The 16,433-nt window shown below is 37.7% G+C and overlaps 1 protein-coding gene across 1 annotated transcript in view; it reads right to left on the bottom strand.

Moving 5' to 3' along the window:
- The window catches only part of LOC126482097 (dynein axonemal heavy chain 7-like), a 482,833-nt gene that overhangs the window by 449,259 nt on the left and 17,141 nt on the right, over positions 1 to 16,433 (bottom strand). The window contains exon 3 of the mRNA XM_050106073.1: positions 13,104 to 13,222. Within this exon, the coding sequence (XP_049962030.1) occupies positions 13,104 to 13,222 (119 nt within the window). The remainder of the gene's footprint in view (positions 1 to 13,103; positions 13,223 to 16,433) is intronic.

Here is a 16,433-nt window from a genome sequence, read left to right as displayed (position 1 = left end):
CAGTATACTTGTTCGCCCACTGCTTGAATATTGCTCAACAGTGTGGGATTCATACCAGATAGGGTTGATAGAAGAGATAGAGAAGATCCAATGGAGAGCAGCTGGCTTCGTTACAGGATCATTTAGTAATCACGAAAGTGTTACGGAGATGATAGATAAACTCCAGTGGAAGACTTTGCAGGAGAGATGCTCAATAGCTCGGAACAGGCTTTCTTTGAAGTTTCGAGAACATACCTTCACCAAGGAGTCATGCAGTATATTGCTCCGTCCTGTATATATCTCACAAAGAGACCATGAGGATAAAATCAGAGAGATTAGAGCCCACACAGAGGCATACCGACAATCTTTCTTTCCATGAACAATATGAGACTGGAATATAAGGGAGACCCGATAGAGGTATTAAAAGTACCCTCTGCCACACACTGTCAGGTGGCTTGTGGAGTATGGATGCAGATGTAGATGTAGAGACAGCACAGAACCAGATTTGTAGGTTTAAACACTGAGGTTATATAACTGTTGTCAAGATTATTAGCTGAAACTGATATTACTATAACTAATACCTCAGGTGGCCAAATTTCTGAAATAAACAATACTTAGAAGGATGTCAAAGTACAATTGGGAAATAGTAAGACAAGAATCACAAAAACCAAAGAGGAGATCACAAAGCTTAAAAATGAGGTAGAATCAGATTACAAACAGATTGATGCTTGAGTTGGGTCTGTGGAAACCAAAGCTGGTACTCTAAAAACAGAACTCAATGTAGAAACTGTTTGTGCGAAACAGTTTCAGAGTTGTTCAGGAAAACATAATACATAGTAGTGACGTATTGAAAAATGCAGTAAATAGCAGGAAGTCACACTTAGAATTTAAATTCAAAAAATTAGAAGATCATTATAGCAACACAGTATCAGTAATGTACAAAAACTTGTAACTACCGATACAGATGAATGTAGTAGTGAAATGAATATGAACAAGAAATTTCCTGAGTTGCAGGAAAATTTTGTAGCTAAAAGCTTTAGCAATAATAGTGCAGGCTTGTGGAGTAACATATCAATTAAGCAATTTCCAGGTGACACTAAAATTCACCCTTCTGGTTTTTTCACACCAATGTAGAGACACCTTTGTAATGGAGTGGCTGATAAACTAAAAATCAAATTTGTAAAGAAGTTCTTCAGTGGGGAAGCACTGTCAGAGGTAGACTGAAATATTAGCATTCAAATGTCTTACGATGAATCTGAGCGAAATTTTTAAATAAATTTTGGTCAGAAACAGAGTAAGTAAGAATAAAGATTGAATTTATAAATGGGACAATTTATAGAGAGAGGCAAGAAAGCAAGAAAGATTTTGTAAAAAACTGCTTAGAAGATTAATTTATTTAAACAAATCATTTGATGAACTTTCTCAGATTGGCACTTTCAAATGGAGACTTCTGAGTAGAGTGCAATGGATACTTAACATATGGTCCAGATGAATATCTAACAGAATTCCTAAAATATGTAGACAGACTTGATAGAGCCTTAAAACGAATTGAAAATCAAGACAGTAACCATAGTAGGAATAATGGATATAAAGCAAATGGATGGAATCACAGCACTAATCAGAATAACTGTGTGAGGAGAGGTGGTGTAATGAGGTCTGTATAAAAATTATCTGACCTTTGATTTTCCCATGCAAAATAGAGACGATAGTGTGGTGCCACTGTACACAGTAAAGGAAGAGACCTTTATGCGCATGCATGAATTTTGTCCCCACCTTCCAGTCTGTCAGTCACTGCCTGTCAGTTGCTGAGTGAGGTTTACTGATTCTCTCAAGATGACTGAGCATGTTGAGCAAAGATACTGCATCAAATTTTGTTGAAAGCTTGGTGATTCTCAAAGCAAAACAATTCATAATATTCAGCAAGTGTTTGGAGAAAATGTGATGGATATAACACAAATTAAGGAGTGGTTCAACTGATTCAAAAATGGCAGCACATCAGCGGAGAGTGACCAGCATTCTGGCAGGCCCCAAACTGCTCGGAGTGCAGCTGTTGTTGAGAGGGTGCAAAATTTGATGATGGCAGATCATCGTTTGACCATGCAGGAGATTGTCCAAGAGGATGGAGTGAGTAAAGATTCTGCACGTGCAATTTTGCATGATGATTTGAACATGTACCAAGTGTCTGTGAAATTTGTGCCCAAGTTACTGATGCTGGAACAAATAGACCTTTGTTTTGACATTGCCCAGGACATTTTGGACACCACCAACACTGATACTGGGTTTCTGAACACCATGATAACTGGAGATGAGTCATGGGTGTACTGGTATGACCCCGAAACAAAAAGACATATGTCGTAATGGAAGCATCCTGAGTCTCCGAGGCTGAAGAAAGTGCAGTAGGTGCAAAGCAAAATCAATGTGACAAAATCAAGGTGATGCTGACTGTCTTCTTTGATGTATGTGGAATTGTGCATCATGGATTTGCACCAGAATGACAAAAAGTGACAATGGAGTACTATGAAAACGTTCTCTGGTGACTCCGTGATGCATTTCGGTGCAGGAGACCAGACATGTGGACGGCAAAAAACTGACAACTGCATCACGGTAATGCCCCCATACATTCATCCCACTTGATCCAAAATTTCTTGGCCAAACAGCCATTTGCATGTCGCCTTGTGACTTCTGGTTGTTTCCAAAATTGAAGATGCCACTAAAAGCATCCCGTTTTGAGAGTAGAGAAGAGATAATGTGGAACACGATGACAGAGTTGAACACCATTCCAAAACCAGACTTCCAGAGGTGTTTCCAGCAGTGGAAGGATCGGTGGGCTAAGTGTATGCAAGCACAAGGGACCTACTTTGAAGAGGATTAGGGTCCATACCAAATCAGGTATTCCAAATATTTTTTCTGGTCAAGATTGGCTACTTTTTAGACAGGCCTCCTAACTTCAGAAATGACTATCATATTGGAGGAAATAGAAGGGATAATCAATGGAGTGACACAGACAGGAATAGAAACAGAGAAACAGAAAAAAGGAATAGAGCATGAGAGAGAGAGAGACAATAGGGAATATTGTAATTTGGGACAAAACAACAGACACAATGATCAGGAAACTGAAGGTCACTTCAACAGGAGTGAGGAAACCTCATGAGACAGTTTTCATAAAGCCATACTGTATTCCAAGTTCAAAAGAGTTGACATTGAGAGGAAACTATAGAAAATGACGAGGTATTGTGGAGGGGGGAGGGGGGGGGGGGGTTGCGAATTGCGAATTGTACTTGATTCCAGATGTTTAAATAAATATTTGCAGAGAAAAACAGACCATCCAGAGATCATAGATGAGATTCTAAATAAATTTGGAAACATACCCTATACGTCAAATCTTGACCTTATTTCTGTTTTTACTGAAGTTTCTCTTGAACCTGATTCTAGGAAACACACAATTTCTTTTTATATGAGGGGAGATGTATCCAATATTGCACAGTATTTTATGGGTTAAATGTGTCTGTAATTGAATTTATTAGGGTTTTGGCTTATGTGCTGGGGAAGGAACTGTTAAATAAACTAACTGTATACGTAGCTGATATATTTGTATCCGGGAAAAGTTCGAAAGAAGTGGGAAGTGAAGAGAAAACCTTAGTTATAGAAAAATTTCCTCATACTAGAAATAAAGGAAGAGTTAAACTTATTTTTTGTATTAACAGTCTAATATCTGTAGAAAATATATAAAGACACGCTATGCTTGAATATCTCGATAGGAAAGACAATATTTGGATTTGGGATGAAATTTTCACCAAGCCTTTGAGGAGATAAAGGAACAACTCTGTGACAGAAAATATTACACAGACCAGATCTTTCTGTAGACTTTTGCATAATTCGTGATAGCAGTGCTAGTGGGATTCCGCTCACTCATTCCAAGATCAATCCATCGATGGGAAAAAGGAGCACTGTTCAATTGTTTTTGCAAGTAGAATTTCACAGAAACATGAAAAAATTACACAGTTATGGAAATGGAACTATTGGCTATTCAGTGGGCATTTTTCAGATTCAGGCGTTATTCGTTAGGACACAAAACTTAGGATATGAAACCGTTGTGTATTTGGATCATAAAGCACTGAGCTACTTACAGTAGTGCAAACTATGCTACAACAGGATCACATGGTCAGCACTTTTTCTGCAACACTTAAATTACACCATTAGATACATAAAAATAAAGAAAATGTGATAGCTCATTTGTTGCTCGGACTAGCATTGAGGGTGAGGGAGGGGCTGGTGGTGGTGGGGGTGGGGGGTGAGAATGAGTGTAATAGAGGACAATGTGATAAAAATTTTAAAATTATGTTTTATGGTTTATGAGGGAATTAGAGATGAGAAGAAGATAACTGAGATTCACAAGGATATCAGCAGATCAAAATAACAATTCAAATTGGAAATTAGTAGAAAGCTGTATTGGTATAAAGGAAAAGAGAAAATGAGATTATACTTTAAAGCCTTCAAGGGGACACATTATTCAGAAATAGCCCAGATAGTGACAAGGGGAATTTATGGGAGCCAGAAGAATTTATTGACACAGTTATTTGGTATGTACATGAAAGTTATGGTCAATTATAAAGCACTAAAATGTATGCAGAAATTTATAATTTTTAACATGACAGGAAGAGTTAGAAATCTGTTATCAACTTGTAACAAATGTCATAGAACAAAAGAAAGTAATCAGGCATGCAAGGCTATATGGAAAATGTTTCACAAAAAACACAAATGGAAATAATGTGGGTGGATTCCTTTGGTAAGTTATCAAAATCTACAAGTTGGTATAGTATATTTTTGTGATAGTTCATCTGTTCTCAAAATTCTTCACACTTTACCTATTAAGAAAAGCTATAAGCAAGAACGTTGTCTGTAAAATTTGTAAAGACTATTTTCAGAATGTAGGGAGATGCAAAGCCATATGCGGCAGAGTAGTGTTAAAAAGTTCACTAGCACTGAGTGAAGCAAGCTGCAAATTAATGTACACATACCACAGTACAGCGTTCATTCACCATCTGTTGCTCTACATTTGTAGGTACTATGTAGAAAATGGTAAAAGCAGCGTTGAAGAAAACCATCATCCATACTTACAATTGCATAGCCCATGTAACTCATGTAACGAAATAAACCTGTAAATGTCTAGTAATAACAGGCAAAAGTGGATGCTTCCTTTCTTCATTGAGAATGTCTACTTCTCGATACTAATGTTTTTTATTCTCTTTTAGTTATGGTGTCAACAAGCCCACATTTATGTCAATAGCACATCTACTACTAGTTCATGCAGCTTATGTCACACACTAGACAGCCAGAATTGTACTAAGTCCAACTCAAAATATTATGAGATTAATACAGTTAGTACTCTGCTACGAAATGAGTTTCACACTCAGTCCTTTTCAGTGGATTCTTCAAAGGAAGATGCGCAGCAAAAAGTGTTCTGTAAATGCATACAGAACATGCCACGCAGAATTATTCACAAAGGCTGATAGTTTCACACATGGTTTTCTCTACAACAAACACTCCAAAATCTCCCAAACTTCACAGAACTGTCTGTAAATGCATCTGCTTGCACAGTGAGATAAACTGAACACAAAATAACAGTTACTTCTTCATTTTACAAATAACTTTTACAGACACGTCTAACATGACCTTCTCGTCCGGCAGCTACTCCAAGATTGTCTGAATGCTGTTGCTTTCAGAGCATATAACTCATTCAAATGCATGGGAAAGACTTTACTCTGATTGGTTGATCAAAACACACAACCAATCAGATCAATCTTTTAAGATCATATTCACACTTAAACTGTTTTACTCCAATCAACATTCACAGATGCATTTATGTCATTTCATGCTGCAAATATTAACAAAATGATCCACCAAACCAAATGAAATGAAAACTAGGAGAAAAATATGCTTAAAATATACTTTAGAAATGATTATCCTCTTATTACCTTTCTGGCTGCCTTATTAAAAAAGCAAACACTCACAGACATACGTCATCCGCCAATTAGGGGGATTTACAGTTTTCATGACACCCTGGTGGCATTACACTTGGTAGTTATGTAAGGTGTAATACAATATAGAATTGAAATTTGACTTATGTCCCACATACACACTCACATTCACTCTCATTTACTCTCACCCTAACACAAAATACAAATATTCACTTTTAAACTGTTGTTTTCATTACAAAAGAAAATTATCAAAAGTTTAGAACCGAAAACCTTTGTAAAATAAATCAGCACAATGAGAGTGCTATTATTGTTTTCAAATAACAAACGAAATACTGATATTGTTCCTATTTGAATTTACTTTCTTAAGTGTTGCTTAAGTACTTTTTTGTGGGTTTTTTATAACTCTGAAACTATTGTAGGTAGCAGTATCAAATTTTGACACAAAGTTTGTATGAATAACAAAAGGTCATGCACCAAATTTGGAATAAAACAGATAATATTTAACAAAGTTATTTAGTTTCTTAGGTGAGGTGAATAAGTGATTTTAGTATGCACCACAGTGAGCACTCTCACGGTCTGCTTCAGCGACAGGTGTGGCTATGATGCATACAGCAGGCCACAAGTCATCTGTCGCTTTATGATACTATACTGCAGGCTTCCATAACAGCTTTCCATAATGTAACAAAACTTACTGCAAAAATCTGCAGCTCTGACCATACACAAACTGTCAGAGAATGGGGCCAATTCACTTCCAAAGCATGGAAAAACTTTCTAAGAGATGATAAACGTAAAACACATACTAACTTCTACATATTTTCTGGGTAGCAGCTCAACAGAAAGGTACATGAGAAAGACAGGTAGACTGTTTAGAACATATTGCAGCAAAAATCATTGTGGATGGATAGACTATGTGAGGGATTTTGAAGATATTTTAAACAGTTTACAGCATTCTGATAGTGGATTTGCTCCTTATGAAATTATATACAACAAAAACCCTGTCAACATTTTCAGTAAATAGATTATCCTGAATGCAAAAGCTGAACTGTTCAGGAAAGGGAAGAAATTGCTAGGACCACCATGGAAAAACAGTATAAATTCAGAAAACTGACACGTGACCAAAAAATAAAAGTTACACAACCTGTTCTTTTGAAGACTGATGAAAGATTTAGAGATATTAGTAAAGGAATCAAAAATCTTTCTGACATATACATTGATCCATTTCGAGTGACACCAAATCCTCATCCAAATGCTTACAGATTAGTTTATCCTAAAACACGAAGAATATTTGGGTTAAGGAATGTGGTACAAGTACAAGCCTACAGAGAAGGAAAGAGAAAGTGAACTGTCGTATGATGTGGACTGGAAATGTTAAAAATCTATTACATAATCTTTTCTGAATACATAAAGTGTGATACAGAATTTTATTTTACAACATTTCAATATACCCTAAGGGAAATGTGTTTTCTTTGCACATTAAGAGTGTGATGATCTCTAGGGATGCAGGCCTGTATCAACGACTTCAACTATCCTTTTACTCTACCCTTGATGCTGATGTCTGACCTGTGAGTGTCAGATTTCATTTTGCTAACACTGTGAAATTATGGTCATTTTGCATATTTGGAAGAAAAAAGCTCAGAACCCTGGCTCAACAGAGACTTACCGGATGGTAAGACCCTACTTGGTAAGCCTCCACTGACCTGAGGTTCTGGGCAACTTTTTGGAACTCTACTGCTTTCCCTATACCTGACCAGTCCTCTTCCTTCATCCTTCATCCTTCTTCCTTCCTCCTCAACCCTTCTGCCAGAAGGAGCCACTGGCTCTGAAAGCTTGCAAACTGTAATACCTTTTATATATGTCTTTTCCTACTGTGGCTTCATTAGTACATTATTTATCTGTCCAATTACATTTAATCTGCCAACTGACACTTTATTTGCTTTCAGTATTAAGTTTGTTTTATTTGTGTTTTGTGAGTTTGTCAGCTATACAACTATGTACTGAAAGTTATGTCACAAGTAATATTACTTATTTGAGGCATATTTTGCTTGGAATTGGAAGATTTTGTTGAAGGTGTGAACTGTTTAAAAATAAACTGTGCTGGGTTGTTTTGATATGGACACACAGCTATGCATACATAATTTTATGTTTGAAATCATGTCAGTTGTACTAGCAATCTTAAGAAAAAATCACATGAATTACTGTTGATATGGAAGTATTATGAAAAGAATAGATTGTTACACACCATATAGTGGAGATGTTGTGTTGCAGACAGGCACAACAAGATATCTCTGGCTGCTGAGGCCAGATTCTGATGGTCATGTGTGAGACAATTGTCGTGTGTGTGTGAGCTGCATTAACGTGAGTGTGTGTGTGTTTTGTCTAACTCAGAAGAAGGTATTTTAGCTGAAAGCTTACCTTGTTGTGCCTGTCTGTGACTCACCATCTCCACTACATAGTGAGTAGCAATCTATTCTTTTCATAATACTGTCATTATTCCCTCCTGGATTTTCCATTGTTTGTTGATATGGAAAGATATATTAACTTATTTTATTAAGAGATAAGGGGGCTGCTATGTTTAAATAATTACTGTGTGAGAATTACTTTTCTACAAGGTACTGTATTATTATGATGAGAATATTGCTGCAAATTTATGTTACATACTTCATGAAAATACTGTGGATAATTTTGTGCTTCAGTTGAGATGAGAAAGAATGAGATGAATAGTGTTTTAAACCAATGCACACATATTTCACTTGAAACTACCTTATAGATACATATTGCCTTTATAAGGTATTTTACATGATTTCTATGCTGCTGGTAAAGGAATAAGGAAGTTAGTGGTGCTGAATGAATATGACAAATACTACTTTTCACTGTTGTCCTATCCATCAAGCTGGTGAGTGTCTAGTAGATTATTATGAAGATGTCATTACAGCTTATCAATAAAATGTCTCAAATATGTCCACATGGAAAGGTTCTATATTGTTTATGCTGTACACACTACTAAAAAGTGATTTTAATTTAGCTGAATGTATATAGCCGCTTATGTTATTGAAAATATCTTTTTGACAAAACTTGATATATTTGTGTTTGTGGTACACACACATATTTGATGCAAAAATATACTGAACAGTATACTTAGAGGATTCTCTGACTGATGTGAGTCACCAGCAGTTTGTGAAACCATTTAGTCTATGTTGTTGTCAGATACATTCACTCCTACTTTCTTATATTTATGTGTTGTTCACTGTTCATGGTCAGCGACCACGATGGTTGGAGAATTTTGCTGTGTATTATGGTATTTTACTACAGTGGTTTTTCAAATTTGTTATGGTGAACGCACATAGCCTCATTGGTGCACTTGTAAGCTTATATTGCAAGTCTACTATCGAACCATCATAAGTACACTTTCAGCATGATATGTTAAAGATATACTTGTATTACAGACACAATCTATGCTATTTACGCAACACATTTTAGGGAATTAGAAAGGAGGGTTACTTTGGATGAGCTATGTTATAGGATAGTTGTTGCCCTACAGTAATGTAACATGTTGGATCAGAAAAGGTGTTGACTGAAAAAAATTTGCATATCAGTTTATCACTTGTAGGGACATATATAAATGGATTAATAATCAATCATATAATTTGCACATTGAAAACACTGATTTGTCATTATATGAAATATACACTACTGGCCATTAAAATTGCCACACCAAGAAAAAATGCAGATGATAAACAGGTTTTCATTGAACAAATATATTATACTGGAACTGACATGTGATTACATTTTCACGCAATTTGGGTGCATAGATCCTGAGAAATTAGTCCCCAAAACAACCACCTCTGGCCGTAATAACGGCCTTGATACGACTGGGCATTGAGTCAAACAGAGCTTGGATGGTGTGTACAGGTACAGTTGCCCATGCAGCTTCAACACGATACCACAGTTCATCAAGAGTAGTGACTGGCGTATTGTAACAAGTCAGTTGCTCGGCCCCCATTGACCAGATGTTTTCAATTGGTGAGAGATCTGGAGAATGTGCTGGCCAGGGCAGCAGTCAAACACTTTCTGTATCCAGAAAGGCCCATACAGGACCTGCAACATGGGGTCGTGCATTATCCTGCTGAAATGTAGGGTTTCGCAGGGATCAAATGAAGGGTAGAGCCACGGGTCGTAACACATCTGAAATGTAATGTCCACTGTTCAAAGTGACGTCAATGCGAACAAGAGGTGACTGAGATGTGTAACCAATGGCACCCCATACCATCACGTTGGGTGATACGCCAGTATGGCGATGACGAATACATGCTTCCAATGTGCGTTCGCCGTGATGTCGCCAAACACAGATGCGACCATCATGATGCTGTAAACAGAACCTGGATTCATCTGAAAAAATGACGTTTTGACATTTGTGCGCCCAGGTTCATCGTTGAGTACACCATCGCAGGCACTACTGTCTGATGCAGCATCAAGGGTAACCACAGCCATGGATTTCGAGCTAATAGTCCATGCTGCTGCAAATGTCGTCGAACTGTTCATGCAGATGGTTGTTGTCTTGCAGATGTCTCCATCTGTTGACTCAGGGATTGAGACGTGGCTGCATGATCCATTACAGCCATGCGGATAAGATGCCTGTCATCTCGACTGCTAGTGATACAAGGCCGTTGGGATCCAGCATGGCATTCCATATTACCCTCCTGAACCCACAGATTCTATATTCTGATAACACTCATTGGATCTTGACCAACACGAGCAGCAATGTCACGATACGATAAACCACAATCACGATAGGCTACAATCCAACCTATATCAAAGTCGGAAACGTGATGGTATGCATTTCTCCTCCTTACACGAGGCATCACATCAATCTTTCACCAGGCAATGCCATTCAACTGCTGTTTGTGTATGAGAAATCAGCTGGAAATGCTCCTCATGTCAGCACGTTGTAGGTGTCGCCACTGGCGCCAACCTTGTGTCAATGCTTTGAAAAGCTAATCATTTGCACATCACAGCATCTTCTTCCTGTTGTTTAAATTTTGGGTCTGTACCACGTCATCTTCATGGTGTAGCAATTTTAATGGCCAGTAGTGTATTACATATCAATGTGAGGGACACTAGAACAAAAGCATGTGCTTGCACAGTGTTTCCTCCTCCTGAATAAAAAGTTTTAATAATTAATATTTTGATGTTTATGAGTTATGGTTTCCTCCCATGAACCACGGACCTTGCCACTGGTGGGGAAGCTTGTGTGCCTCAGTGATACAGATTGCCTTACCATAGGTGCAACCACAACAGAGGGGTACCTATTGAGAGGTCAGACAAACATGTGGTTCCTGAAGAGGGGCAACAGACTCTTCGGTATTTGCAGGGGCAGTAGTCTAGATAATTGACTGATCTGGCCTTGTGACATAAACCAAAATGGCCTTTCTGTGCTGGTACTGCAAACAGCTGAAAGAAAGGGGAAACTACGGCCATAACTTTTCCTGAGAGCATGCAGCTTTACTTTATGGTTAAATGATGATAGTGCGCTCTTGGGTAAACTATTCCAGATGTAAAATAGTCCCCCATTCAGATCACCAGGCAGGGACTACTCAGGAGGATGTTGTTATCAGGAGAAAAAAACTAGCTTTTTATGGGTCGGAGCCTGGAATGCCAGATCCCTTAATCGGGCAGGTAGGTTAGAAAATTTAAAAAGGGAAATGGATATGTTACAGCTAGATATAATGGGAATTAGTGAAGTTCAGTGGCAAGAGGAACATGCCTTCTGGTCAGGTGAATACAGGGATAGGAATACAAAATCAAATAGAGGTAATACAGGAGTAGGATTAATAATGAATAAAAAATAGGAGTGCGGGTAAGCTACTGAGAACATCATAGTGAATGCATTATTGTAGCAAAGACAGACCGAACCCCACAGCTACCATGGTAGTAGAAGTGTATACACCAACTAGTTCTGCAGATGATGAAGAGATTGAAGAAATGTATGATGAGATAAAAGAAATTATTCCGATAGTGAAGGGAGACAAAAATTTAATAGTCATGGGGGACTGGAATTCAATAGTAGGAAACAGAAGAGAAGGAAAAGTATTAGGTGAATATGGAATGGGGGTAAGGAATGAAAGAGGAAGCAGCCTGGTAGAATTCTGAAAGAACATAACTTAATCATAGCTAACTCTTGGCTTAAGAATCATGAAAGAAGATTGTATACACGGAAGTGGCTTTGAGACACTGGAAGGTTTCAGATAGATTATGTAATAGTAAGGCAGAGATTTAGGAGCCAGGTTTCAAATTTTAAGACATTTCCGGGGCCAGATGCGGACTCTGACCACAATCTATTGCTTATGAACTGTAGATTAAAACTGAAGAAACTGCAAAAAGGTTGGAGTTTAAGGAGATGGGACCAGGATAAACTGAAAGAACTAGAGGTTGTAGAGAGTTTCAAAGAGAGCATTAAGGAATAATCGATGAGAATGGGGGAAAGAAATGCAGTAGAAGAAGAATGGGTAGCTCTGAGAGATGAAATAGTGAAGGCAGCAAGTAGGTAAAAAGATGAGGGCTAGTAGAAATTCTTGGGAAACAGAAGTGATTTTGAATTTGAAAGAAGCATATATAAAAATGCAATAACTGAAGTAGGCAAAAAGGAATACAAACGTCTCAAAAATGAGATCAACAGGAAGTGCAATATGTCTAAGCAGGGGTGGTTCCGGGACAAATGTAAGAATTTAGAGGCATATACCACTAGGGGTAAGATACATAAAGCCTACTGGAAAATTAAAGAGACCTTTGGAGAAAAGAGAACCACTTGTATGAATATAAAGAGCTCAAATGGAAAACTGTTCATTTTTTCCATATGATGTTCAAGAGTGGAATAATAGAGAATTATTGTGAAGATGGTTTGATGAAACCTCTGTCAGGCATTTAAGTGTCACTTGCAGAGTAGCCATGTAGATGTAGATGCAGATGATCCTACCAACATACACAATAAATATTATCTTTTTTCCATAGCTTTAAAAGGATAAAATTAATTTCTAATATTCTATGAGTTATTTTTAGTGGACAGTTACATCATATTAATCATTAAAAATGGGTAAATGACTAAATATAATATAGTCGCAAAATGTAGCAATATAGAGTATTCAGGCATACCCAGCTGTGAGATGAAAATATTTACATACATCCACTGCAGCTGTCTTTGTTTGATCACTCACATGTGCATCGCTCAGATACCGTTGTGCTACTTTTTCTAAAGCATCATCAGTCCATGGCTATGAAGAGATGAAAATGAGATGTTAGTCAAAGAGTTTATGTGATGAAAAATACAATATATATGGATAAGAGTACATGAAAAGTTCCATTTAATGAACAAACTACAAATTCCACATATTCAGTGTATGTGTATGGGTATAAGAACCACATTCAAAACAAATAGTGCCATGTCTGAATTCAGTAGCCCATTTCTAAAATGCTGAAAATGAAGGATGAAATGCCTCATTAGTCAACATTGAAAAACTGTTGCACCATGCATGATGTTTAGATGTATAACCTCTGCACTACAAACTGTATCCACAATAAATTATGCAGACAGTATCCATGTATGCCACAAAATGGACATACAAAATTATAACATAGTACCACACACAATTCAAGAGATATGGTATCATAAACAATGAGATGGATGAAAACCTGTCGCATTGTGCATGGCATTTAAATTTATTACTTCTTTTCTATTAACTCCATTCACAGCACATTTTGCAGACAGTATTGACATATGCAACTGAATGCAGCTACAAAATTATATCATTGTATGACACACAGATCAGGACATGTGACTTCATAAACACTGAGATGTGTGAAAAACTGGCATATGGTACTTGGTATTCAAATTTATTAACCCTGTGCTAATATCTCTATTTGTGACATATTACACAGAGAGTATCCTCATATGCCATTGAATGTACCTACACAAATACATCAATGTGTGACACATAGTTCAAGCGATATGATGTCATAAACATTGCCATATCATGCACGAAGTATTAATACACATATAATTTACTACTAAGACACTCACACAGTTGAGTCAAATTAAGGGAATCCCTGACACCTGGCAGCTCTTTTGACAGCTTTCAGCTGCAAAGTACAAATGACTGTAGGTAAAAGCAGTAGCCATCTGTAGAACTATGGAGAGGCACTGCCGTAGGGATTACAAAATCATGTTTTAGACACATGAAGCAACTGTGCCCAGCATACAGAAAACTGTCCAGATTAATGTTTCTTCACTTGTATACTGTAATTATATGTTTGTAGATTATGCATATCTCTTTGTACACCTGCTCATAACTTCAAAAGTGTTTTCATAAATAGATGGAAATGAACTTTTTTTGATACTTCACTACAAACACAGTTCATTTCCTTGTTTCCATTTCTAGTAGAAAATTGTAAAAAGGAATGCTCAGGTAATGCCAGGTTTGTCAGCTAGTTTGGTGATAATCCTTGGAAATATTTGTCTATATAATTTATGCATTTGGATGAAACATACATCCCAAAATTATTTTGAACGGTCACATAAGCAAAGCTATTGTGTAGATCAAGATTATATACAATTTATTTTGAGCAATACCTATTAAAACCACCAAAACAAAATTTCATTGACAGTAGTGCCATCTCTTTCACAAGTCAATTACTTTTCACCTTGGGCTCACATGGGACTGTGATTAATATTCCTATGCTTCTGAAAAGAGGCTAGGGGATGAGGTGTATGAATATGTAAATATGTACTCATGTAATATAACACATGTGTTTATTGTATTTTCATAAATATTGTGAGAAAGGCTTACAAACAAAATGTAAATATGTACACATGTAATATAACACATGTGTTGATTGTATTTTCATAAATACTGTGAGAAAGGCTTACAAACAAAATGGACTGAAGTTAATGTGATTCAAATGTTGCAGAGATATTACACAGTTGGTAAGTCTTACGAGAACATCCTTCCGAGTTCAATTATGACTTATGCTTGTGAACTTTTTGACTTCGGGATAATGTGCACATATAAGTGGCAGAACGTTAAATGAAAGCATGCAAAAGTGAATGTATTGTGTTGTACAAGTGCCAGAAGTCAGTTTGTGTGATGGAGTTCTATGCCTGTTGCACTTGGTCGGTCACTACAGGGACAGTTAATGCTGGTTGTGGATGATGGTGGAGTCATCATCCAATGATGTCACATATGTGCTCAATTGGAGACAGATCTGGTGATCGAGCAGGCCAAGGCAACATGTCGACATTCTGTACTGAATGTTACATGTTGAATTACAGCAGTGGTTTGTGGGTGAGCATTACCCTGTTGGGAAACACCTCTTGGAATGCTGTTCATGAGGGTAGCACAACAGGTTGAATCACATGACTGGTGTACATATTTGCAGTCAGGGTGCATGGGACAACCATGAGAGCACTCCTGCTTTCTTATAAAATCACACTACAGACCATAACTCCAGGTGTGGGACCAGTGTGTCTGTTGTCACACAGACAGGTTGGTATCAGGCCCTCAGCTGGCCTCCTTCTAACTAACACACGGCCATCACTGGGACCGAGGCAGAACCAGCTTTCATCAGAAAACATAACAGACCTCCATCCTGACTTACACTGAATTCTTACTTGATGCTACAGAAGTCACAAATGACAATGTTTTAGGGCCAGAGGAATACATTCTACATTGTGTCTGGCTCTGAGCTGTCCTTGAAGTTACCAATTTGTAACAGTTCGTGGCATCACTGTGGTGCCAATTATTGCTCAAATTGATGTTGCAGATGCAGTACAATGTGCCAGCACCATATGCTGAACATTCCATACTCCCTCCAAGTAGCGCCATGTGGCCACACAGAGCCCAATCATCTTATGACCATAAGTTCCTATGACCACTGCTGTCAGCACTCTTGTGCAGTGCCTACATTCCTGTCAAGTCTTTCTGCGATATCACAGAAAGAACATCCAGCTTCTCAAAGCCCTATTACATGATCTCATTCAACTTCATCGAGGTGCTGATATTAGCATCTTTGTTGTATTAAAAGCATTCTTGACTAACAGTAACTTACCACATCCATCTCTGCCACTAGGGGATACCACCGAAATCCCAATGCCAGTCTCAAGCCTGGATGAAGGAGGACGGTTAGGTGTGGCGCTAACAGCCTTACCCCAGAAAAAGGAGCTTGTTACCGAACCACAGGACAAAGGAAGTGGATGTAATGGATAAACAACCTTGGCAATGGAAACAGCATATGAATAGGTATTTAGCAAGATGGAATGTGAGTACAGTGAACAAGACTGGAGGACTACAGAACCTGAAAAAGGAAATGAAGAAATATAATGTGTTGATGATGGCAGAACAAGAGCTCGGATGGAAAGTAAGTGGAATATTAGCACCTGGGACACACAAGTTGTTCTACAGCGGTGGAAGCAGAGGATATGGAGGCACT

This window comes from Schistocerca serialis, chromosome 5 (assembly GCF_023864345.2).
Source record: "Schistocerca serialis cubense isolate TAMUIC-IGC-003099 chromosome 5, iqSchSeri2.2, whole genome shotgun sequence".
Taxonomy (NCBI): Eukaryota; Metazoa; Arthropoda; class Insecta; order Orthoptera; family Acrididae; genus Schistocerca; species Schistocerca serialis.
This window is presented reverse-complemented; position numbering and strand designations above follow the sequence as displayed.